The following is a 26,725-nucleotide window of genomic DNA, read 5'->3' as shown; positions in this document are numbered from 1 at the left end:
TATTTCACAAGTGATTTGAAGACTCACACACATATATCGTACTTAATCCCCCTCCTTCTCACACACACACCTGAATTAAAAGAGATGCAAACCAAGCCCATTTCCATAAGTGCTGTGTAAAATTTATGATGCTTTTGCTAGCCTCGGGAAAGCCTCGGGGTGCTTTGTAAACAAATGAATTCCTACACCACTACTACCACTATGTAAGCAAGCAGCTTGCTTCACTCCAAGGTTCACCTGGTGCCACCAGAACAATTTTAGCTATAATACTAGCTGTCCCCTGCCACGCGTTGCTGTGGCCCAGTCTGGAAAATAAAGTAATGAGAAAGTGTTGGTTTCTAATTTACGTGATTTCTTTATGCTTGTGGGTAAATAGTATTTCTTGTTGTTTCTTTCTCAGTGTTGATGTGGAGATTGTCTGGTTTGCCTACTCTGGAACATGCAACATACAATTGTCCTTCTTTAGAGGTCCCTTTCAAATATATTTCTGTGTGTGAGAATCATATATATCTATCTATATCTATGGCTGGATGGCACTTTGTCGGGAGGGCTTTGATTATGTTTTCTTGCCCTGGTGAAGGGAGTTGGACTGGATGTCCTTAAGAATTCTGTGTTGGTCATGGTGGCTCTGTGTGGGAAGTTTTCCCCAATTCTGTTGTTGGTGGGGTTCAGAATGCTCTTTGATTGTAGGTGAACTATACATCCCAGTAACTACAACTCCCAAATGTCAATGGCTATTTCCCCCAAACTCCATCTGTGTCCATATTTTGGCATATGGAATATTTGTGCCAAGTTTGGTCCAGATCCATCATTGTTTGAGTCCACAGTGCTCTCTGGAAGTAGGTGAACTGCAACTCCCAAACTCAATGCCCACCAAACCCTTCTAATGTTTTCGGTTGGTCATGGGAGTCCTATGTGTCATGTTTGGTTCAATTTCATCACTGGTGGAGTTCAGAATGCTCTTTGATTGCGGTTTACTATAAATCCCAGCAACTACAATTCCCAAATGACAAAATCATTTTTTTTTTGAGTAATGGTCACTCCTTGGGTTAGTAGGTGTCTTGTGTCCAAATCTGACTGCAATTCGTCCAGTGGTTTTTGAGTTATGTTAATCCCACAAACGAACATTACATAGATTAGACCAATCATGCTCACTCAGTCCTTACTATTAAAACACAACAACAACAACCAGAGACCATTAGGCAACTGCTTTCTGTTTGTACAATGAGAGAAGCAGTCCTGTCTTTTAAGTGGTGCCCAGAGCAATCCGTGTTCCTAAACAACGCCAAGCACATTCCATTCCACTCCACTCCACTCTTCCTCCAAAATCCATCTGTCAGGCCCGGAAACTTACACAGCGCTCATGCAGGTGTGTCGGATGTTGGCGGTGACATGCTCATAGACGCTGGGCGGCAGGGCCAAGTAGAAGAGACGATTTGCCTTAGCCCCATTGTGAAGGCCATTCAGATGAGCATTGAGCCGTTCAAAGGAGGCCCGGTCATCATACTTTCCTGAGATGTACGAGTTGCGAGCAAAGAAATCATTCAGTTTCTGCTCTTCTTCGGGGGTGGCCTGGAATGAAATGATCTATAGTAAGACTACAGAACCCATATCCAACATTTTGCTTACCAACTCTGAGAATAAAATGGTTTCTTTGGGAATCTGCAAAGTTCTCGATGTGATTTACTGATATGCTTCCCCCAGAACTTAGTTGCACTGGAGGACCTTGAAAATTGATAAGAGAGAATACTTACAACAGGCCTATACAACCTGAGGCTTTCCAGGTGTTTTGAACTTCATCTCCCAGAACTGAAGAGAGATATTGACAAGCTGGAATGTGTCCAGAAAAGGGCGACTAAAATGATCAAGGCTCTGGAGAACAAGCCCTATGAAGAGCGGCTTAAAGAGCTGGGCATGTTTAGCCTGAAGAAGAGAAGGCTGAGAGGAGACATGATAAGGTAAAGGTAGTCCCCTGACATTAAGTCCAGTCATGTCTGACTCTGGGGTGTGGTGCTCATCTCCATTTCTAAGCCGAAGAGCCAGCGTTGTCCATAGACACCTCCAAGGTCATGTGGCCGGCATGACTGCATGGAGCGCCCTTACCTTCCCGCCAGAGCGGTACCTATTGATCTACTCCCATTTGCATGTTTTCGAACTGCTAGGTTGGCAGAAGCTAGGGCTGACAGCGGAAGCTCACGCTGCTCCCCGGAATCGAACCTGCGACCTTTCGATCAACAAGCTCAGCAGCTCAGTGCTTTAACCCACTGCGCCACCAGGAGACATGATAGCCATGTATAAATATGTGAGGGGAAGTCACAGGGAGGAGGCAGCAAAGTTGTTCTCTGCTGCCCTGGAGGCAAGGACGTGGAACAATGGCTTCAAATTTCAAGAAAGGAGATTCCATCTGAACATGAGGAAGAACTTCCTGACTGTGAGAGCTGTTCAGCAGTGGAACTCTCTGCCCCAGAGTGTGGTGGAGGCTCCTTCTTTGGAAGCTTTTAAATAGAGGCTGGATGGCCATCTGTCAGGGGTACTTTGAATGCAATATTCCTACTTCTTTGCAGAATGGGGTTGGACTGGATGGCCAATGAGGTCTCTTCCAACTCTATGATTCTATGATTCTATGAATTCCTGACCATTGGATAAGCTGACTAGGGCTTCTGGGAGTCAGAGGCCCAAACACCTGAAGGCCCACAGATTGTGCAGGCCTGATCTTCAGTATGCTGAGACTGGAAGTCAGGTCATATCCATGGTTTCAAGTGACTGCAGTACAGCAAGGAACGTATTCATCATGGATACAGGAATTTTACTGTAACTTTGTTATCCTACAAAAGTAAAATGAGCTCTCTCTGGTATCCTTCACATCCTCAGCATACACCAGGGGTCCTCAAACTAAGGCCCAAGGGCCAAATACGGCCCTCCAAGGTCATTTATCCAGCCCTCGCTCAGGGTCAACCTAAGTCTGAAACGACTTGAAAGCACACAACAACAATCCTCTCATCAGCCGAAAGCAGGCCCACACTTCCCATTGAAATAATACGTTTATATTTGTTAAAATAGTTCTTCATTTCAATTATTGCATTGTTTTTAAGTGGGTTTTTTTTTTGCACTACAAATAAGAAATGTGCAATATGCATAGGAATTCATTCATGCTTTTTTCAAATTATAATTCAGCCCTCCAACAGTTTGAAGGACTGTGACCTGGACCTCTGTTTAAAAAGTTTGAAGACCCCTGGCATACACCCTCCTTCCAAGGTTCCCAAAGAAAGCACGTGTTTGCCTCATATTACAAAGGAAGGAAAGATCAGCTTATCAAATGTCACTCCTATGGAGCAAACCAACCAACTCAAAACCAAGCAAAATCCTGAGATGTTTGGGACTGTGGAGGCAGCAGATGGTGGCACTCACCTTGAGGTAGGGTTGGCTCTGCTTGCGGATGTCGGCAACTGTCAGTTGGGATCGGGCATATCCTACCACGTATGTGTCATCGGGGAGCAGCCCATCACGGTATAGCCACCTATACAGGAGATCACAATGGTCTTGAAGCAAGAACAGGGAGGGGGCAAAGGGAAAGGAGGGCAGCAAACAAGACTTACCAGATGGTGGGATAGATCTTCTTCTTGGCTAGATCACCCTGCAAATACAAGACAAAAAAGAAGAAAAACTAATCAATCACTCCTAGAACTGATGAAGGCTCCCTGTGAAGAAGGACTGAACTGTGGACATTCATGGCACTATAAAGCAAGACAGTGAGGGATGAGCCGTTCCTTCTGATCTGGGCTTTAATTCCAAAACACTGACAACTCCCACTATTCCAAACAGCCATAAGCTGGCTGGGACTTCTGGGAGTTGAAGTCCAAAACACCTGGAAGGCCAAAGTTTGCCCATGCCTGATTTACACTGTAGAATTAACAACCATAGCTCAATGGTATGAAATCCCAGAATTTGGTGAAGGTCCAGAACTCTTTGGCAGAGATGGATAAAGACTTTGTGACACTAGAACTCCCAAGATTCCAGAGCATTGAGCCACGGCTGTTAAAGTGGTTTCAAACTACATTACCGTATATTCAGGCGTATAAGACTACTTTTTAACCCAAGAAAATCTTCTCAAAATCAGGGGTCGTCTTATACGTGGGAGTCATCATATATACAGGAGTAGTCTTATATGCTGAAGTAGCTTTATGCACGGGAGTCGTCTTATACACCGGGAATCATCTTATAAAGCGGGTGCTGAAACTTCCAATCTGGATTGGAGAATCTGTGGTTGCTGCATATTGTGGGGTGAGCTCAAAAATGGCAATGGCTGTGTCCCTGCCATATGCAGCGACTGTATGAAAGCATTAAGGGTGATGCTGTACAAGTACGGTAGAAGAAAATCCATTCATCAGGATTTGTGGACTTAATGCAGTCCCGTTGGTGAGGTGAAGGGGCGCCTCACCGGGAAGGTGTAAGGGAAGGGCGGATCAAGCTGCAGGCGTCTGGGCGCCCGGGGTATGGAAAAAAGAGATAGGATGGCTCTGGGCCAAGAAAAACACAACTCTTTTACGTGTCTGGCCCACCCTTGTATCCTATTACTGTACCTCCTCCTCTGCCTCTCAGATCTCGCTCCTGAAGACTGCAGGTGCGCATGCGCGAGATCTGAGAGGCAGAGAAGGAGGTACAGTAATAGGAAAATTACAAAATTAAATCAGATCTGATGCGTTTAAATTTTTATTTGGTGTGCGTTGGAAGAGGGGTAGTCTTATACGGCGAGTATATCCCAAACTCTATATTTTAACTGGAAATGTTGGGGATCGTCTTATATGCCCAGTCGTCTTATATGCTGGAATATACGGTACTGTAGATGCACCCAAGTCTCAGCTCAGTCCTGCCTTCTCTCTTTGGCCAGCCTTTCATTCCATTGAGTCCTTCTCTCCCTGTGGCTGGCAGTACCATGCTGACTGCCTGAATGGCCCTGGCTTTTGTCCCTTGAATGAATTGTGGGTGGGAAGCCGTGTTACCCTTGGCTCAGGGCCTGACTGCAAACATGCCTAGTCATGGTGCATTATCATCCCGAGCGGCACCACGCCCAGGACCTGAGCCCAGCTCCTCACGCCACCAGGCAAAGTGAGTGGGCATGGATAAGCAACAGAACAGATTGAAGCAAGGCGGTGCTGGAGCACTAGGCCCAAATCCATTAGGGCCAGAGAAAGGTTTCCCACAACAGCCTCCAGTAAAAAGGGAGAGAGCAGGAGAGGCCACAAAAAGGAATGCAAACTCCTTATTTTGTCTACTTGTGATATTTATTTCTGTTTTCGTCTCTCTCCATCTTCCTTCCTCCTTTTCATGCTGCAAGAGAATAATGCAGCCACTTCTTTAGAAACTAGCCATTAACATCACTGAAAATGTAAACCAAGGAACTGTGCAAAACTAATACATAGCCCTATAATTGCCCGGAAGCTTCAGATGGTCCAGCGCTCGGCAGCCAGGTTGCTAACAGGAGCAGCTCTCAGGGAGCATACCACTCCTCTGTTGAGCCAGCTCCACTGGCTGCCAATTTCCTACCGGGCACAATTTAAGGTGCTGGCGCTAGCCTACAAAGCCCTAAACGGTTCCGGCCCCACCTACCTCTCCGAACGCATCTCCACCTATGAACCGACACGGACATTAAGATCGTCCGGGGAGGCCCTGCTCTCGGTTCCGCCTGCGTCACAGGCACGGTTGGCGGGAACGAGAGACAGGGCCTTCTCGGTGGTGGCCCCTCGGTTATGGAATGCCCTACCCAATGACATCAGACAGGCCCCTTCGTTGCTGGCGTTTCGGAAGAAGCTCAAAACCTGGCTCTTTGAGCAAGCATTTGGCTAATTAGCGCAATTGAACTCAGGATGACGGTAAACTGAACGGCATAAGGATATGAGACTGGATCTTGTTTTGTGATCAAGGCACTATGTATGATTGTTGTGTGTTTGCTATTGTGTATGCTGTGTTTTAATTGTTATTGCTGTGTTAATTAACATTGTGTAAACCGCATTGAGTCGCCTAATTAGGTTGAGAAACGCGGTATAGAAATAAAGCAAATAAATAAATAAATAAATAAATAAATAGTTTCGTATAGAGTTCTATAGTGAGCATGCTCATGTGATGTATGTGTGTGAGTAGCTATATATTCAGTGCATGTGTTTACAGGCAGTCCCAAGTTACAAACAAGATAGGCTCTGTAGGTGTGTTCTTAAGTTGAATTTGTATAGAAGTCGGATCCGGTTTGTCAGGTTTGATCTGATTGTGCTTTTCCTGCATGGCAGGGGGTTGGACTAGATGGCCCAAGTGGTCTCTTCCAACCCTATTGTTCTATGATGCTAGGTACATTTATATAGCTTTGGATAGTTTAGGGAAGGGATAACACCCGTGTGGTGTTTGTTTTGTTGTCTGCGCCCCTGTTCAGAAGATTTCACCTCACATTTTGTCCCTGTGATAATTGGATTTTGAAAAATTTGGCTTGTTATGGAAACAATAATAGATAATAATAATAATACTAAGAACACTTTATTTGTACCTCGCTACCATCTCCCCAAGGAAATCAGCGCGACTTACATGAGGCAGAGCCTGAATACAACAATACAAGCAAAACAACAACAGTACAAGCAATTAAAATAAAAACATAGACAATAGAATATACAACATTATCAATAAGACAACACACAATTAAAAACAGTGGGAAGGCCAAATGTAAAGTTAAAATGGAAATAATGCTGGAACATGGACGAAAGGTGATAGTGGCGTTTGTGGAAGGGCATACGAGCAGATCTAAAAAAATGTAAAGTGCTTTGGAGGACAAAGTGCTATGGGATCATTATTCGGGGAAGGCACACTGGAACAGCCACGTCTTCAAGCTCCTCCTAAAGACTGCCAAGGTTGGGGCCTGTCTGATGTCTTTAGGGAGTGAGTTCCAGAGTTGAGGGGCCACCACCAAAAAGGCCCTCTCTCTCGTCCCCACCAATCGCGCCTGCGATGTTGGTGGGATCGAGAGCAGGGCCTCCCCGGATGATCGAAGGGATCGTGTGGGTTCGTATACAAAGATGTGGTCACGCAGGTAGGTGGGTCCCAAACCGTTCAGGGCTTTGTAGGTAAGAACCTGCACCTTGAATTGGGTCCGGTAAATGAATGGCAGCCAGTGGAGCTCCTTGAACAAGAGGGTTGACCGCTCCCTGTAAGGCGGCCCAGTTAACAACCTGGCTGTCGCCCGTTGGATCATCTGAAATTTCCAGGCCGTTTTCAAGGGGCAGCCCCACGTAGGGTGCATTGCAGTAATCCAGTCTAGATGATAAAGCTTCCGTGGTTCCTCACCTTTCCCCTATGATAACTCTTCCAGGAGTGGATTTCCTATCCAGGGGTGATTTGTCTCACTTCCTGTTGTCTCACCTGCATTCTTAACTAGGAGTCGTATGGAAGGCAAATATTAGTAACTGCCTATATATATTCTATATTCTGTCTGCACTCACACTGTGTTACTCACTGCAAGAAGATTTAACATTCTGTTGAACCTCCAAGGAGCTCCATAAGGATCATGAAAGCCAGTATCCAAATGCCATAAATATGCTTTGGTATTGCTATGCCTCCGGTGTAAGATTAGTCACTATTTTCCATTTCCTTAAGATTATAATTCTTGCCACTGTGAGTAAAATAATCACCAATTCTTTCCTATGCATTTCTAAATTCAACTTTGCATGGTATAGGGAGGTTTGGAATGTATCCTTAAATGATAAACTATCAATGGAAATGAGGGTATTCAGGGAGGAAACTAACAGATCGGATTTTGATACATACTGGTCGGTCTTTATTAAATAGAGTGAAAACGGAAAACAATATTTATTTATTTAAAACATTTATATTCCGCCCTACTCACCCCAAAGGGGACTCAGGGCGGAGTACAGCATATACATGGCAAACATTTAATGCCAGAACACAAATTCACATACAATACATAAACATTAACAAACATTTATCAAAATATTAAAATACACAATTTAAAACTGTCCTAGTCATCCGCATCAAATCTAATTGGTCTGGTCATCTTTCCTATGGCTGCTTTATTGCCCTGTCCTGAAAGCTTGATCCTACAGCCAAGTTTTTACCATTCTTCTAAAGGACAGGAGGGAGGGGGCCGACCTGATCTCACCAGGAAGGGAGTTCCATAGCCAGAGAGCAATCACCGAGAAGGCCCTATCTCTCATCCCCACCAGTTGCACCTGTGACAACGGCGGGACGGAAAGCAGGGCCTCCCCGGAGGATCTTAATCTCTGCGATAACTTTATTAATAGAACCTTATTAATATAACCTTATTGGTCAGTAATTTATAATAATAATAATAATAATAATAATAATAATAATAATAATAATAATAAATATAACCTTATTGGTCAGTAATTTCAGATATGACATTTGATTGATGGTTGATTTATAAATATATGGTGAAGGAAAGGCTACTTATTCAGGCCTTGGTGGTGGGGCTATGTGTTTGTAAAATGTTTACTGTTTTGTTTACACTGTAAGTTGTTAATGTATGTAAATAAAATCTTTTTAAAAAAAATTATAAGAAAATTTAATACAGACACCCACACACACTTTGGTATTTTAATGCATTAAAATACCTGTTTATTTATCTATGGAATTTATAACCACTCTTCTTAATATTTATCCCAGGCTGACACAGGAAGGAAGCATTTATATCCTGCACAGCTGAGCACAGGGGAATAATATCCAGCAAAATACCTGTCATGAAGAACCACTAGCAACACTTTTTTAAAAAAAAATTCTACATTATTCTAACATCTGAAGTATCTAAATAGGATTCATCTGACGCCCCATCTACACCAACATATAGTTCAATATGCTCAGTGTAAACTCATTTAATGCAGCTTAATGCAGTTAAATTGCATTATATGAGTCTCTCTCCATGAACCAACTCGTGCCCTTCGATCTTCGGGGGAGGCCCTCCTTCCGCCCCTAACAGTTTCACAAGCTCGTCTTGTGGGCACAAGGGAGAGAGCCTTCTCCTCTGTGGCTCCCCAACTCTGGAACTCACTACCTGGAGAGATCAGGAAAGCCCCTACACTAGAAACCTTTAAAAAGAACCTTAAAACCTGGTTATTCTGCTGTGCCTTTGGTGAGTAGGTGCACAACATGACACTATTTTTCCCCTCAATGCTTCTGTCACTGGACTACACCCCCCCCCCCCAAAATGGGAAAGTTTGGTTCCACAACCCTGTGTTTTTTTATGAGCTCCCTCTTGCAAATAACTTGCTCCTTTTCTTCTCTCCTTCGAGTTTTTTAAACATTTTATCCTGCACATGTGGCCTGCCTACTGTCACTGTGATTGTGTTTATTGTAATGTTATATTGTTATTGTATTCATATGTTTTATGTAATTATGATGCTGTTGCTGGTTGCTTATGTTTTTTATTTTGATGTATTATGTTGTCTGGGCTTGGTCTCATGTAAGCCCCCCGAGTCCCTACTGGGGAGATAATAATAATAATAATAATAATAATAATAATAATAATAATAAGACTTTATTTGTACCCCGCTACCATCTTCCAAGGGACTCGGTGCGGCTTACATGAGGCCGAGCCCACAACACAACAATAATAATAACAGCAATAATACAAAAACAATACAAAACTCATAGCAAAATAAGCAAAAACAATAACAATAACACGACACATTTAAAAACCAATGGCTGGCCAAATGCAATAATTAATTAAAAAAAAAGATGGTGGCAGGGTATAAAGATTATTATTATTATTATTACTACTGCTACTACTGCTACTACTACATTGGCCATAAATAATGCAGTTCCAAACTGCATTATGTGACACTGTAGGTGGAACCAAAATCTGTAGTAGAAGTCTGAAAAGACTGATGGATAGTGATGTGGAACACCAGGATTTCTAACAAGATTGCATGCAGAACAAAACATTGAAAAGGTAAAAGACTGGAAGAACAACAAGATTCTGTGGAAAGAAAGCACCAAGTACACAACTAGCAGCATGAAGCATGATCAGGTGTAAAATCACAACAGAATATAAGCCGGTGTAAAATAACAACAGAATATAGTTTGCCATAGGAGGAGAATCAGAAATATTTTCCTTTGTGAGTTTGCTACAAAATTTATTTATTTATTTAAAACTTTTATATCCCAATCTTCTCCACCTCTGTAGAGGGACTCAGACCGGCTTACATCAAAGATTCAATGCTAATAGTGCAATCGAAAAACATCATATAATAATGAGTTAAAATACATATTGATTAAAATTACAAATAAGCCAAATCGCCAAGATAAAATCATGTCCAACTCAGTCCGCATGTGTGGTTGATAACATTGTTCTGTAGCTGGTTTCAACCAGTACTCTGGGAATGCTTCCTTCCATAGCCAAGATTTCACCAGCCTCCTGAAGGACAGGAGGGAGGGGCAGATCTGATCTCAATCAGGAGAGAGTTCCATAGCAGAGGGGCCACCTCAGAAAAGGCCCTGTCTCTCGTTCTCACCAGACGTAATTGCGAAAGTGGCGGGCCCCACCAGAAGATCTTAACTGTCTTGGTGGTTCATAGGGGAGAATACATTCGGACAGGTACCATATAGGGTTTTGTAGGTTAAAACCAGCACTTTGAATTGTGCTTGGAAGCTAATTGGCAGCCAGTGGAGCTGGCGCAACAAAGGAGTTGTGCGCTCCCTGTACCCTGTTCCCGCTAGTAATCTGGCTCCCGAACGTGGGACTAATTGCAGCTTCCGGGCAGCCTTCAGAGGCAACCCCACGTAGAGAGCGTTGCAGTAGTCAATACGGGATGTAACCAGAGTGTGGACCACCGTGGCCAAGTCAGACTTCCCAAGGTACGGGTGTAACTGGCGCACAAGCTTTAATTGTGCAAAAGGGATTATGGGAAACTCTACTGGAGCACATTGCTGGGTACACATAAAATTAACATTTGCGGTTGTGTTTTTCCAGATGGTTAACTGCAATCATATATTCACTACAACGGCAAGAAAACATCAAATAAGGCCCCTTCTACACTGCCATATAAACTCCAGATTATCTGCTTTGAACTGGATTATATGGCAGTCTAGAAGGGGCCTCAATTTCCCTTTCAATGAATCCCATGTTTCACACCTGAACAGCTGACAGGGGAGTTTCTATACTTCCATTCCACCAAGCACTGGTTTGATGTAAGCCCACAGGCCATCACGGTCACTACCAAAACTGACAGCAAAAACGGAAACTGAACCACTTGTGCATGAGTAGCACACAAAGCAGAACCAACTCAGTGTACATATTTTGCTGCATGGAGTACAATGGACAACTTCTCCCCATTACGACCAGCTGTTTGAAATGTTTGAAATGTTCTGCGGTACTCTCCATGCACTGTTTCTTCACTTCATCTACCAACTAAGGTGCCATCTCCTACTTTGGAAACTTTTAAACAGAGGCTGGATGGCCATCTGTCAGGGGTGATTTGAATGCAATATTCCTGCTTCCTGGCAGGGGGTTGGACTGGATGGCCCATGAGGTCTCTTCCAACTGTATGATTCTATCATTCTATGATCTGAAAAATGCCATATCACCCAGCTGCAGGGCAAAACCAACCCGCCCCCAAAGGCAACTCCCTATTTGCCCTATTGTGTTATGTCAACCGTGTAACCTGCAACAGATTAATCTCTCCCTATTCAGCCAAGTCCCAACCCGCCCTAATCTGTATTTACGAGGGGATATGAATTACTCCTGTCCTCTCTGATTTAACTGCACAAAGAGTTGCTGCGTCTCTTACACAACACCCTGTCTTCACAAAGATCACTTGTGTCATTCCCTGTAAGTACGGAGAAGAGGATTGGTTTAGGTAAAATAAATCAAAGTTCGAATTGAGTTCCTTCACCTATAGATACTAAAACCGGTATTGCCAACTGCTTATGTTTACATTCATATAGAGCAGTGGTTCTCAACTTTCCTAATGCCGCGACCCCTTAAAACAGTTCCTCATGTTGTGGTGACTCCCAATCATAACATTTTTGTTGCTACTTCATAACTGTAATTTTGCTACTGTTACAAGTTGTAATGTAAATATCTCATATGCAGGATGTATTTTCATTCACTGGGCGGAATTTGGCACATATACCCGATACGCCCAAATTTGAATAGTGGTGGTGTTTGTCGGGATAATTTATTTTGTCATTTGGGAGTTGTAGTTGCTGGGATTTATAGTTCACCTGCAATCAATGAGAATTCTGAACTCTACCAATGATGGAATTGAACCAAACTTGGCACACAGAACTCCCATGACCAACAGAAAATACTAGAAGAGTTTGGTGGACATTGACCTTGAGTTTGGGAGTTGTAGTTCACCTACATCCAGAGAGAACTGTAGACTCAAACAATGATGGATCTGGACCAGACTTGGCACGAATACTCAATATGCCTAAATGTGAACACTGGTGGAGTTTGGGGAAAATAGACCTTGACATTTGGGCATTGTAGTTGCTGGGATTTATAGTTCATCTACAATGAAAGAACATTCTGAATCTCACCAACAATAGTACTGGGTCAAACTTACCACACAGAACCCCCATGAACAATAGAAAATAATGTGTTTTCTGATGGTCTTTGGCGACCCCTCTGACACTCCCTTGCAACCCCTCCATGGGTCTCGACCCCCAAGCTGAGAAATGCTGATATAGAGACACATGCAAGTGAAGCCAAGTCAGTGAGCATAACAGCTATATACAGTAATACTCTGCCGAGAACATTTCGCTGTCCCCTGCAGATGGGCTTTGCATCCCTGGCACTCATCAGTCTTGACTTAGCTACATAAGACTTCATTGTGAAGGGTAAAGTTAACTCACTGCCTCCTCTCTCTTGCATCTTTGCTCTTTTTAAAGCATTTAACTGCATTTCCTGTGTCTATAAAAGCAATTCAGGACCACAATTCTTTGGTCGATTGTTGGAAAAATCTAAAGAGCCCCCCCCCCCCTGCAAATTAAATAAATCAGAATCATAGATTCATAGAATCATAGAATCAAAGAGTTGGAAGAGACCTCATGGGCCATCCAGTCCAACCCCCTGCCAAGAAGCAGGAATATTACATTCAAATCACCCCAATACAATCCACTAAAAAACCTCATCAAATAGAAAAAACAGGTGGCCTCAAAGCCAACCTTAAAATCTCTCTCATAGACACTGAGAACTGGGAAGCCCTGGCCCTTGAGCACTCCAGCTGGAGGTCAGCTGTGACCAGCAGTGCTGTGGAATTCGAGGAGGCACGAGTGGAGGGTGAAAGAGAGAAACGTGCCAGGAGGAAGGCGCATCAAGCCAACCCCGACCGGGACCGCCTTCCACCTGGAAACCAATGCCTTCACTGTGGGAGAAGATGCGGGTCAAGAATAGGACCCCACAGCCACCTACGAACCCACAAGGAAACCCATCATGGAAGACCATCTTACTCGTCCAACGAGGGATCGCCTAAGTAATATCCTTGTTCACACCACCTTGTATCTAGATTGGGACAGATCCTCTTTCCAGGCAGATGCCACAGTTCCAGCCTTTGGCCTCTTGTCACTCACGTTTCCCACTCTTAATCCCTTTCCCAGTTGGGACACTTGGCCCTCAAGGCAATCCCAGTGTGGACCAGTGGATGTGTTGTTCTTTTGGGTTTACTATGGTAAGGGCAATCTATCAAACTTAACAGGAACAGCCAGACAGTTGTAAAAAAGAACAAACAAGTAAAAGGCATATTAAGGCACATTTAGATAACATATTAACCACTGAACTATTCAATCATTCACGGTCCACTAAACACTATTCAGTCCATCACCCTGGCTGAATGCCCTATCTTTTTTACAGCTTTTCCCTATCTCTGTGCAATCTTTTCTCTATGGATCAATCTACACTTTAGAATTAACGTAGTTTGAAACCACTTTAACTGCCATGGCTTAATGCTATAGAATCCTGGGACCTATAGTTTGGAAAGGCACCAGCACTGTTTGCCAGAGCAGGCTAAATGTCTTGTAAAACTACACCTAGAAGCCCAAAGTTTGGGTAACACTGTCCTAAGTCAGCCAGATTTGGCTGTTTCCTCACTTAATGTGGATCTCTTAAGGTTATGGCCAACCAACTCTTCCTGGCAACAGCAACCCAAAGCTGAGTTATCTGCCAAAGGAGTGGATAGCACTCTTTTAAAAATACATTGATATGCCCTACAAGAAAGCCTGTGGGATGGGGCAATGGCATTGGCACAGAGGGGAGCGACATCAGCCAAACCACCGCATAATGCTGCACTGGAGTAATCTATCATTTTGAGGAAGTAGATTTGCTTCTATATTTGATTGCACTGTTTACACTGTGGGTTTGGGGAGAGTTTTGCTAGTTTTACTTCCCACCGAGTCCCAAACCATGTCACCAAAGCACACTATTCCAATCTTTCCTAATGAGACAAAGGCCCCTTTACACTGACAAATAAAATCCAGATTATCTGCTTTGAACTGGATTTTATGGCAGTATAGACCAGGGGTCCTCAAACTACAGCCCGGGGGCCGAATACGGCCCTCCAAGGTAATTTACACGGCCCTCGCTCAGGGTCAACTTAAGTCTGAAACAACTTGAAAGCACACAACAACAACAACAACAACAATCCTTTCTCATCAGCCAAAAGCAGGTCCACACTTCCCATTGAAATACTAATAAGTTTATATTTGTTTTAAAAAATCTTCATTTTAATTATTGTATTGTTTTTAAGTGTTTTTTGCACTACAAATAAAATACGTGCAGTATGCATAGGAATTCATTCATGCTTTTTTCAAATTATATTCCAACCAGTTTGAGGGACTGTGACCAGGCCCTCTGTTTAAAAAGTTTGTAGACCCCTGGTATAGACTCATATAATCAAGCTCAAAGCAGATAACGTGGATTATCTGCTTTGATAAATCTGGATTATATGGCAGTGTAGAAGGGTCCAAAGTTATCTACCCCATTAGACAGATGAAGATATTCCTATTCAGGCAAACTTTTAATGACTGTATATAATAATAATAATAATAATAATAATAATAATAATAATAATAATCTTTATTTGTATCCTGCTCCATCTCCCTGATGGGGACTCGGTGCGGCTTAAATGAGGCCAAGCCCAAAACAACAATTACATGAGGCCAAGCCCAAAACAACAATATACTCGCGTATAAGCTGAGTTTTATGCCAAAAAGGACCCCCACAGCAGAGTTTTATGCTGAAAAAGACCACCCCATCTTATACTTGAGTGAGGGTCCTGGTGGGAATGCGTGGGGCTGAAAGAAGCCCTTTGCAGGGCTAATAATAATTATATATATATATATATATATATATATATATATATACACACACACACACACACACACACACACACTCACACACACACACACACACACCGCTTTATCTCCCCGAGGGGAGCGTTTTCGAAGTAACATTATCAATACATACAGAGTAAACAACTTAACCATAAAATTAACAAAACAATAGAAGCATAAAATTTGTCACCATAACACATATAAATTAAAAGTAATCCTGCCTGTTCAAGGTAATTTAAAAGGCTGGGCCGAGATCAGTGCAAACTCAAAAATTCAAGGGTGCCCGGGAATTAAGTGCAGTGCTATAGCAGGCAACAACAATAATAGGTACGGGTCTATGGCTGTTCATTTCCGGGGCCTATTAGAGGAAGTGACCTGGGTAATTGGTAGGAAGAATAAGGTCATATTCAACAATGTGTGGGGCTGAGCTAGAACTAGTCATCCTCAAAGGCTTGTTGAAACCACCAGGTCTTCAAGCTGTTACGAAAGGAGGGGAGGGATGGGGCCTGTCTAATTTCCCTGGGGAGGGTGTTCCAGAGGCGGGGAGCCACCACTGAGAAGGCCCTCTCTCTATGGATCTCAGTGCCAAGGGAGGAGAGGAAGGCGCGCGACCTCTCATCTTGGCACAGCAACCCAGCTGTGCCAACCTTCTCAGCACAGTGACCCAGCTGGAAGGCACGCAGTCAAGCCAAACTAACAAAAGTTGGAATTCTGATGAAACCACTGTCCCAAGGGGGAAGGATCCGAAGGTGCATGGCTCATCAGTCACGCACCTTCCTGCTGGGCCAGGCCTGGCCTGTTGGCACAGAGATCCAGCTTTGTTGCCATGCCGAGAGGAGAGGAGAAGCTGCATGCCTTTCTCCTCTTCCCTCTCAGAACAGTGACCCAGCTGGAAGGCGTGAAGTCACGCCAAACTTACAAAAGTTGGAAATTTGATGAAGCCTGACATAGAATTGAAAGCAAAGTGGATTTGTGATGCACGGGAAGACATTCCAGAGGAAATGGTGCAAAGCGCCTTCAAGAAATGTGGCATTAGTAATGCTCTGGATGTCAGTGAAGACAGCACTTTGTATGAGAATGGCAGCAGTGATGGTGATGACTGCAAACTCAGTGATGATGATAATGTCTATGTTGATAACCACACACCAGCTAAAGCTAAAGCTCTGTGTGGACATACAGATGAGGAGGAATCCAGTTTTGAAGGAATTAAACTCTTGTGTTCTAGCTTTTTTTATGTACTCTTAAAGTTATTGTTGATACCATATTGTTTTTGTTGACCCTCTTTTCCACTTAGAGAGCTAGTTTACTGTTTACTGTTTTTTCTTGGAAATTCAAAAACATTTAACCTGCTGACACCTCAATTAATGTAAATGTATTGGTATCGATTTTTAATTTGAAATTTACCAGTAGCTGCTGCATTTCCCATCCTCGGCTTATACTCAATATGTTTTCCCAGTTTTTTATGGTGAAATTAGGTGCCTCAGCTTATATTCAGGTCATCTTATTTGCTGTTCATTCGTTCAGTCATTTCCGACTTTTCGTGACCTCATGGACCAGGCCACACCAGAGCTCCCTCTCGGCCATCATTACCCCCAGCTCCTTCAAGGTCAGTCCAGTCACTTCAAGGATGCCATCCATCCATCTTGCCCTTGGTCGGCCCCTCTTCCTTTTTCCTTCCACTTTCCCCAGCATCATTGTCTTCTCTAAGCTTTCCTTTCTCCTCATGATGTGGCCAAAGTACTTCAACTTTGTCTCTAGTATCCTTCCCTCCAATGAGCAGCCGGGCTTTATTTCCTGGAGGATGGACTGGTTGGATCTTCTCACAGTCCAAGGCACTCTCAGAACTTTCCTCCAACACCACAGTTCAAAAGCATCTATCTTCCTTCGCTCAGCCTTCCCTAAGGTCCAGCTCTCACATCCGTAGGTGACTACAGGGAATACCATTGCTTTAACTACTCGAGTATATTTATAGGTATATATATTTGTGGTGATATGTTATAACTGTGTTACGGTCAGTCTCAAGCCATGAGGAGAGGCTGATCTATATAAATAAAAATGTCATGTTCGTTTGTGGAATTAGCATAACTCAAAAACCACTGGATGAATTGACACCAAATTTGGGCACAAGGTATCAGGCCAACGAGTGACCACCACTCATAAAAACACTGAAAAATGCAGCAGAAAAGACTTAAAAAGCAAAAAAACAAAAAAACATTACAATGTATGCGCAAAACTATATCTGTATATATATCTGTATGTATGTATGTATATATATATATATATATATATACACACACACACACACACACACACACATATGCAAACACATGTATATACACATATACACAAATATATACACACATATACACCAGACTGGGCCACAGCAACACATGGCAGGAGACAGCTAGTAACAAACAAAAAAGAAGACGAGGAAGAGGAAGAATTTTGTCCTCTCTAACCATGCTGGCCACATGACCTTGGAGGTGTCCACGGAAAACGCTAGCTCTTCAGCTTAGAAATGGAGATGAGCACCAACCCCCAGAGTCGGACACAACTGGACTTAATGTCAGGGAAAAACCTTTACCTTAACCTAACCATATATATATAGAGAGAGAGAGAGAGAGAGATTTTAATTGTTTTATCTGGTTTTAATTGTCCTTAGAATTCTATTATGACTATTTTTTACTGTCTCGGGTGTAAAAGTGGATGGGTACAACTTCTTGACCCATCTTTTGTCCCTTTTGGCTCCCAATGGATCCTGAAACATCTACACTCAAGTCCTTTCCTGACCCCTAATGCAACCCAGATCTCTCATCATATTCTACTTCCCTCGCTAGAGGTGGAGTGACCTGTAGAAACCTCCAGCTTTGCCTATCTCTATCCAGGGATGATAGCTTTTTATCTAACGCAAACACTGATAAGTCAGCAGTGACCAGGTGAAAAGGGTGTGAAACATCGAGGCTACATGAGGTCTGCGGCTGGATCGGGTATATGTGTTACACCGCTTCTAGCTGTAGTTGTTGCCCGCACAGGTCAGGGAACCTTTCTAATTCCTTCACTAAGAAGCTCCTGGATAGCCACCAGCAGCTTAGCCTGCTTCTGCATAGTTCCCTAGTGAGAGCCAGCTCTGAAGTTCAGCAGCCGAATACCAGGGCTTCAAGCTTTAATCGGTTTAATTGCTAATTAGGGGAAGAGGCCAATTTTAACCAGTTAGCCTGATTGTTTATTTGCTATTTAGCCCTTGTATGGTGCCATAAAATCGGAATAAGAACACAAAAGAGAAATATTAAAGATAACTTCTTCATAAGGAGTGATAATAATAATAATAATTTTATTTATTTATTTATTTATATTTGTCGTGTCAGGGCAACCAGTCAATTATATTACATTTCTAACAGAACAAAGCAAACAAACAAACAAAATACAAAATTTGTGAGTTTGGTATATCCTTTGATCAGTATCTGGCCACTTGGAGTGCTTCTGGTGTTGCTGCAAGAAGGTCCTATAATAATAATAATAATAATAATAATAATAATAATAACTTTATTTATACCCCGCCACCATCTCCCCAAGGGGACTCGGAGCGGCTTACATGAGCCCAAGCCCAATAATAATAATAATAATAATAATAATAATAATAACTTTATTTATACCCCGCCACCATCTCCCCAAGCGGCTTACATGAGGCCAAGCCCGGCAACACATCAATAGAACCAAAAACAAATAAAACAATGCAATTAATAGAACTCGCATATAAACAATAACATGCAAAGATTTAAAAACCTATGGCCGGGCCAGACGTAATAGTTTAAAATTTAAAAAATAAATGCTGGGCATGAACAGAGGTAGGATGTATCTGATAAGATTGATTGATTAAGTGACAAGTACAGATTAACTATCCCTTATCCCTTAGTTCACCTACATCCAGGAAGCACTGTGGACTCAAACAATGATGAATCTCGACCAAACTTGGCACGGATACTCCATATGCCCAAATGTGAACGTTACTGGAGTTTGGGGAAAATAGACATTTACATCTGGGAGTTGTAGTTGCTGGGATTTATACAAAGAGCATTCTGAACCCCACCAACGATAGAATTGGACCAAGATTCCCACACAGAATGCTAATGACCAACAGAAAACGCTGTGTTTTTTGATGGTCTTTGGCGACCCCTCTGATACCCCCTTGTGACTCCCCCAGGGGTCCCAACCCCCAGGTTGAGAAGCACTGGCATATAGCAAGTCAGGACAAAGCGTTCTAGTTTATCCTTCTTCCTTACGTGTGGATTTTCTTTACACAGGAATCATCCACATGTGTATGTATGTATGGGAATTCAGCTTATAGGAATTCAGCATTTGATCATGTGAGCCCTCTCAGGCCCCTTCCACATTGTATCTGATCTCTGATAATCTGCTTATCCCAGATTTTCTGATAGTAGGGACTCTTATAATCCGGTTTAAAGCAAATAATCTGGGATCAGATCCTGGGATATAGAGCAGTGTAGAAGGGGCCTCAGTGAAATGATTCGAGCTAAATATATGCTTATTATTTTAGTAAGAAGTAGACCACCATCCTGGATAGTAGTGACAACAAGTAGAGTCATCCTCCAAACCAGGAAATGCTTCATTTGAAAAGTATTGTTTATAGTCTGTAAACAGCTTTGCACTGCACTTGCTATTGGGTATTACATTATAGAAATTCGATGTTAGTCCATGTAGTTTAGTGGCAATAGGAAAAGAGATTGTTTCCCTTTATTTATCAGAATTTGCAATAACTTTGCTTTGATTCAACTAGTCAGTTGCTTTTCCCCAAGGACAAGTACTGGTACCTGTTATTCCAGTTATAAGCTCTGTGGAATTACATGTATCTGTTGACGGAGGACCAGGGAGAGCTAGTGCCTTCCCTTTTTCACCTTAGCAAAATACCACACTTTCCTCTCCAGTGACTCAGCAAATGCTGATATTTCTGCTTTTGCTGAAGCTATGCTCCCTGCCTCCACTTACATACATTAAGAGCTGCTCTATGTGGACTCATTTCTACAATGTATGCATATACACTATAGAATTAATGCAATTTTATCATCACTTTACCTGTCATGTCTCACTGCTATGGTACCAAGGGAGTTCTACTTGATCTTTGGCCTTCTCTGCCAAAGAGCGCCTGCGCCTCATCAAACTACAACTCCCACGATTCCATACCATTAAGCCATGACAGAGAACCTTCAAGTTCCTGGAAGGTTCTCCCTATGAACGTTCCAGGAACTTGAGATCGTCTGAGGAGGCCCTACTCTCAATCCCGCCTGCTTCATACTTATTTATGTATTTATTTATTTAAAAATTTTCTATACCGATCTTCTCACCTACAAGAGGGACTCAGATCCGGTTCACAACATGTGTTCATATACAAAAATACAAACCACACAATGCATCATCATTACACAATTAAAAACATATTACAATACAACATCGTCATCATCACAATCACATAGCCACGTCGTCAAAGCATTCCTGGTCATAATTCACAGTTATACATTCTCCTTCCATATGGACCAAAGTTGACTCAGTTGTCAAAGGCCGCATTCCATAGCCAAGTCTTTGTTAGCTTCCTGAACGTCAGGAGGGAGGGGGCAGTTCTAATCTCCTGTGGGAGGGAGTTCCAAAGCCGGGGAGCCACCATCGAGAAGGCCCTGTCTCTCGTCCCCACCAACCGCGATTGTGACAGTGGTGGGATCGAGAGCAGCCCCCCCCCCCCCCCGGAAAATCTTAAAGACCTCGATGGTTCATAGGGGAGAATCCGTTAGGACAGGTAAACAGGGCCAGCGTCGTTTAGGGCTTTGTAGATCAAAACCAGCACTTTGAATTGTGCTCGGAAGCTAATCGGCAGCCAGTGGAGCTGGCGTAACAGAGGGGTTGTATGCTCCCTGTACCCAGCCCTCGTTAGAAATCTGGCTGCCGAGCGTTGGACTAGCTGCAGGTTCTGGGCAGTCTTCAGAGGCAGCCCCACATAGAGAGCGTTGCAGTAATCTAGACGGGATGTAACCAAAGCGTGGACCACCATGGCCAAGTCAGACTTCCCAAGGTACGGGCGAAGCTGGCACACAAGTTTTAATTGTGCAAAAGCTCCCCTGACCACCGCTCAAACCTGGGGCTCCAGGCTCAGTGATGAATCAAGGAGAACCCCCAGACTGCGAACCTGTGCCTTCAGGGGGAGTGTAACCCCATCATAAGCACGTTTGACGGGGATGAGAGACAGAGTCTTCTCTGTGGTGGCCCCTCGGCTGTGGACCTCCCTGCCTAGGGATATTAGATCGGCCCCCTCCTTCCTGACCTTTCAAAAAAGAGTGAAAACCAGGCTCTTTGAAGGAGTCATTCTCATTCTGCTGGGAAATGATGCTATTTTTTTCAAGCAAGAGATGAATTATATGTCCCATCATCAGTCTTCTCCAAGGCCTACAAGAGGGGATTCAGCCAGTACATCAGACTGGGGAATGAAGACCCAAGAAGGGGATTTCGGACAATTCTCGCTCTCAAAAACCCAAACCAAACTCTACAGCCTCTTTCCACTGGATTACATTATGTAACAAAAATTGAAAGATTTTCTGTTCCTGGTTTGAAAGTGTTATTTCCTGTTTAATTGTGGTACTTACATTGATGGAAGTTGTTATATTCCAGAAACTTTGCTTTTGTGGTTGCGTTTGGAACCTCAGCATGACCAGATAAAGTTAAATCGGAAAATGATCTAGGAACGGCTAAAACGATGGAACGGTTGAGGATCTGAACAAGAAGACATTGTCTTTATAATTTTTACTGTTTATTGCTTTTATGGTTTTCAAATGTATTGTGATGTTTTTGCTTTTTATCGATGTCTGTATTTTTATATATGGCATCTAATTGTTGCCGACTTGTACACCGCCCTGAGTTGCCTTCAGGCTGATATGGGCAGGATAAAAATGATGTAAATAAATAAATAAAGGACATTAAGATCTTCTGTGGAGATCTTGTGGGATTTTCTGCCTTGATATTCTAGGTTACATGGCTGTGGCCCCTTCCACAGAGTTTAATAAAATTCCACATTATCTGCCTTGAACTGGAATATATGGCAGTGTGGACTCAGATAACCCAGTTCAAAACAGATATCGTGGGATTTTCTGGCTTGATATTCTGGGTTATATGGCTGTGTGGAAGGGCCCTGTGTGGAAGGGCCCGTAGATGTCACCGACATGCAAAAGACTAAAGGAAAAACAAAGCTATTTTAATTACTATATATACTTGAGTATAAGCCCCTTTTTTAAGCTGAAAAAGCTCCCCTCGGCTTATACTCAAGTCAAGGTTATTTATTATTTTACTCTGATATTATTATTATTATTATTATTATTATTATTATTACATTTATAGGTTAACTTTATTATTATTATTATTATTATTATTATTACATTTATTATTTTACTCTATTATTATTGGAAGGATATGTAAACACATGTACATTGAAGAAGGTTAGAATAATGGTTTAGTCAGAGTTGGACAGTCTCATCTTACAGTTTTATGTAAATATTAATAAACATTCAACCTACTGATGCTTCAATTAATGTAATTTTATTGGTATCTATTTTTATTTTGAAACTGACTGCATTTCCCATCCTCGGCTTATACTCGAGTCAATAAGTTTTCCCAGTTTTGTTGTGGTAAAATCAGGTGCCTCGGCTTATATTCAGCTCGGCTTATACTTGAGTATATGCGGTAAATGCCACAAAATACTACCTGTTGCAGGTCTTTGTTTTGGGACTTCGCCTCTTATCTCTCAACCATTCCAACTTAAGTGTCACCCCTCTAATTTCTAACCTGTTCCTTTCATTAAACAGAAATAACACAATAAATATGATTCATATTAAATACTTTTGACTATGTGAAAAGTGCATTTCACTCAGCATTGAAAAACCACTGCCTATACCACGGACCTGTTTACCTCTCCGAACGTATTCTCCCCTATGAACCATCAAGACCACTAAGATCGTCTGGAGGGGCCCTGCTCTCGGTCCCACCACCTGCACAGTCACGGCTGGTGGGGACGAGGGACAGGGCCTTCTCGATGGTGGCTCCCCGGCTTTGGAATTCCCTCCCATTAGAGATCAGAACTGCCCCCTCCCTCATGACATTCAGGAAATTAACAAAGACCTGGTTGTGGAAATTGGCATTTGACAACTGATTTAATTCTTTGCCCACATGAAAGGAGGATGATGAACGGTAGTTTGGGATTGCGATTGTGTGGATTTGGCTCTTATAACTGTGATTATAATGTTTTTAATGTTTATGGTGCTTATATTTTAATCGTGTAATGATGTTGCATTGTGTTGTTATTGTATATTTTTGTATGTTAACACATGTTGTGAACCGGTCCGAATCCCTCTTTGAAGGTAAGAGGGTCGGTATATAAAACCTCAAAATAAATAAATAAATAAATATACACCCCAAAAATAAAACTTAAAACAGGGTTTTCAACCCATAGCCCATCGAAGGATGACTCCCAGGGCCCTTCCACACAGCCCTATATCTTAGAATATCAAGGCAGAAAATCCCACAATATCTACTTTGAACCGGGTTATCTGAGTCCACACTCAGATAATGTGGGATTTTCTGCCTTGATATTCTGGGATATGGGGCTGTGTGGAAGGACCCCAGTCTTCAGTATCTCTCTTTTTACATTAAAGATAGTCCACATCTTCTTTGGGACACAATGAAAATACACCTAAAGCTGTACTTTACAGTGATCTCTGGAATGCCACTGAATCTTATTCTGATAAGATGGTACCAATTCAATTTCTTTACTGTGTCTAATATTAAAAAATGCACGTGGCCCTACTTACGAATGCAAATCAAATTACACAAATATACAATGCAGGAAATGACTCAAGAGCACATTCTCACCTCCACAATTTTGTGAGTGTAATAGGTTGGTATTTCCACATGAATTGCTCCCCATCAGATAAAAATTTCCACATTGTCTGCAGAGAGTTGTTTGCAATTACAAAGAGTACTAAACAAAGCTCTGCGGGGATCCAAGCTTCTTTAGGCTGATCTTTACTGGCACCAGATTACTGACACATTACTAAACCCAAGAAGATATCTCAGGATTAGCTACCTACCCCCTCAAGCATGCTCAGAAACACCCCTACCCTTTGACCAGAAGGAAGGCAGATTACACACTGTGTGGAGCTGGTTTGCCCAACCTCAAGGAGACACTGACACAAATGGAAAGAAGGCAAATCATGGTTGCTTCAGGGCAGCATGGTTGATCAACCTGTTGCTGGTATTCAGGCCATACCAGCATCCTGTCACCAGGCACAAGGCCTGCATCACTGAGTAACTCGGCGCTTGGCAGGAAGATGCCAGTCTGGGTACCACAGTGAGAACAAAAAAGATGTAGGAGCGGGACAAAAGACAGATCAACAGAGAGAGATAGGAAAGAGCTCAGTCAAGGAATGAAATGTAAAAGACAATTCTCTGTAACTAGAATCTGTCTAGGAAAATATTATTTCTCCCTCCATGTTCCATGTTCCTTTATACTAACACCTTAATGTAATCCGCTTTATTGAGCTTTCCAACCCACCTATGGCAACTAGTTACAGTTTGTTAAGCACCCATACACCATGATATGAATTTATAATCTGTTTATAGCCTTTGTTTGAAGTATGCCTTGTTGTGACACCTGAATGTACTGTACAATGATGGCTTGCCTGACTTCTTTCTTTACTTGCCCACCATAAAACAGGAGCTACCAAAAGGGATATGAAAATTTTCAAATGGAGAAAAAAAAGCCATCTTTTTTGGTCATTCCTTATTCACCACGTTTTACTGTGTGTTTATTGTAATGTTATATTGTTACTAGCCGTCCCCTGCCACGCATTGCTGTGGCCCAGTCTGGTGGTTATGCGGGTTCTGAGTGGGAGGTTTGGCCCAATTCTATCGTTGGTGGGACTCAGAATGATCTGTGATTGAAGGTGAACTATAAATCCCAGCAACTACAACTCCCAAATGTCAAGATTCTATTTTCCCCAAATTCTACCAGTGTTCACATTTGGGCATATTCATTATTCGTGTAGAGTTTGGTCCAGATCCATCATTGTTTGACTCCACGGTGTTCTCTGGATGTAGGTGAACTACAACTCCAAAACCAAACCCTGCCCAGCAAACCCTTCCAGTATTTTCTGTTGGTCATGGGAGAACTGTGTGCCAAGTTTGGTTCAATTCCATCATTGGTGGGGTTCAGAATGCTCTTTGATTGCAGGTGAACTATAAATCCCAGCAACAACTCCGAAATTACAAAATCAATTTTTTTGAGTGAAGGACATACATTGGGTTGTTAGGTGTCTTGTGTTCAAATTTAGTGTCAATTCGTCCAGTGGTTTTTGAGTTCTGTTAATCCCACAAACGAACATTACATTTTTATTTATATAGATTGTATTCATAAGTTCTTATGCAATTATGATGCTGTTGTTTGTTGCTTATGTTTTTGGTTTTATGTTGTTGTAATATGTTGTCTGGGCTTGGCTTCATGTAAGCTGCCCTGAGTCCCCGTTGGGGAGATGGTGGCGGGGTATAAATAAAGATTATTATTATTATTATTATTATTATTATTATTATTATTATTGTGAATACATCCTTTGTAATGTGTAACTCTCCTATGTAACATGATCACATACCTCTGTACCTCCCATATAGTGTGGCAGGAAAATATATACAGTCGTAAGAGCACAAAGTAAATAAGCCTACATTTAAGGGGGAAAACATGATACAAATATACCATTTTCAACAGGAGCCCCATGAAATTCTGCCTTAAAGAGCCCAGCAAACTCACTTCCAGAGGAAACGATATTTTCTGAACTACTTGCCAAATAATACAATATTCTTGGTACTGTATGGTAGAAATCTATAACCATATCAAAAGCTATCTAGATGAATGCAATATCCATTCTATGAAATGATCCAGCTTTTGTTTTGAATATCAAGGGTACAATCCAAGCCGTTCAGGGTTGTTTTTTTCCCATCAAGATGAGTGAAAGAGGGAGAAATATGGGGCGAGAGAGAAGAAAGAGATGCTCTTGTACCAGCTTAGAGTGACTCAAACACTTTAAACATAATTATAAATGCTAGTGAGTCAAAACAGACATTACATTCTGTGTCAATCTTTTCATGTCAAAAGCCTGACTACTTATTTTTCTCTGCCTGTCCCTTTATAATTCATTCCTTTTATTGTTCAGCTGACGAACAGAGTAAAAACTCCAAATAAACTGAACATGAGACGCTCTGAGCATCTCAAACACAAAAGCACCTCAGACCTATGGATAAGAAATTAACATGAATACAATTTATGCCATGGAGCTGGGAA

General features: G+C 42.3%; 1 protein-coding gene across 3 annotated transcripts in view; it reads right to left on the bottom strand.

Moving 5' to 3' along the window:
• G6PD (glucose-6-phosphate dehydrogenase) overlaps positions 1-26,725 on the bottom strand; it is a 48,036-nt gene that overhangs the window by 14,205 nt on the left and 7,106 nt on the right. For all 3 annotated transcript variants that reach the window (XM_060763244.2, XM_067464177.1, XM_067464176.1), the window contains exons 3-5: positions 3,597-3,634; positions 3,409-3,517; positions 1,355-1,572 (exon numbers count right to left, since the gene is read on the bottom strand). In XM_060763244.2, the coding sequence (XP_060619227.2) occupies positions 1,355-1,572; positions 3,409-3,517; positions 3,597-3,634 (365 nt within the window). The remainder of the gene's footprint in view (positions 1-1,354; positions 1,573-3,408; positions 3,518-3,596; positions 3,635-26,725) is intronic.

This window comes from Anolis sagrei, chromosome 2 (assembly GCF_037176765.1).
Source record: "Anolis sagrei isolate rAnoSag1 chromosome 2, rAnoSag1.mat, whole genome shotgun sequence".
Classification (NCBI taxonomy): Eukaryota; Metazoa; Chordata; class Lepidosauria; order Squamata; family Dactyloidae; genus Anolis; species Anolis sagrei.
Note: the sequence above shows the minus strand (reverse complement) of the source record. Positions and strands in the feature narration are given on the sequence as shown.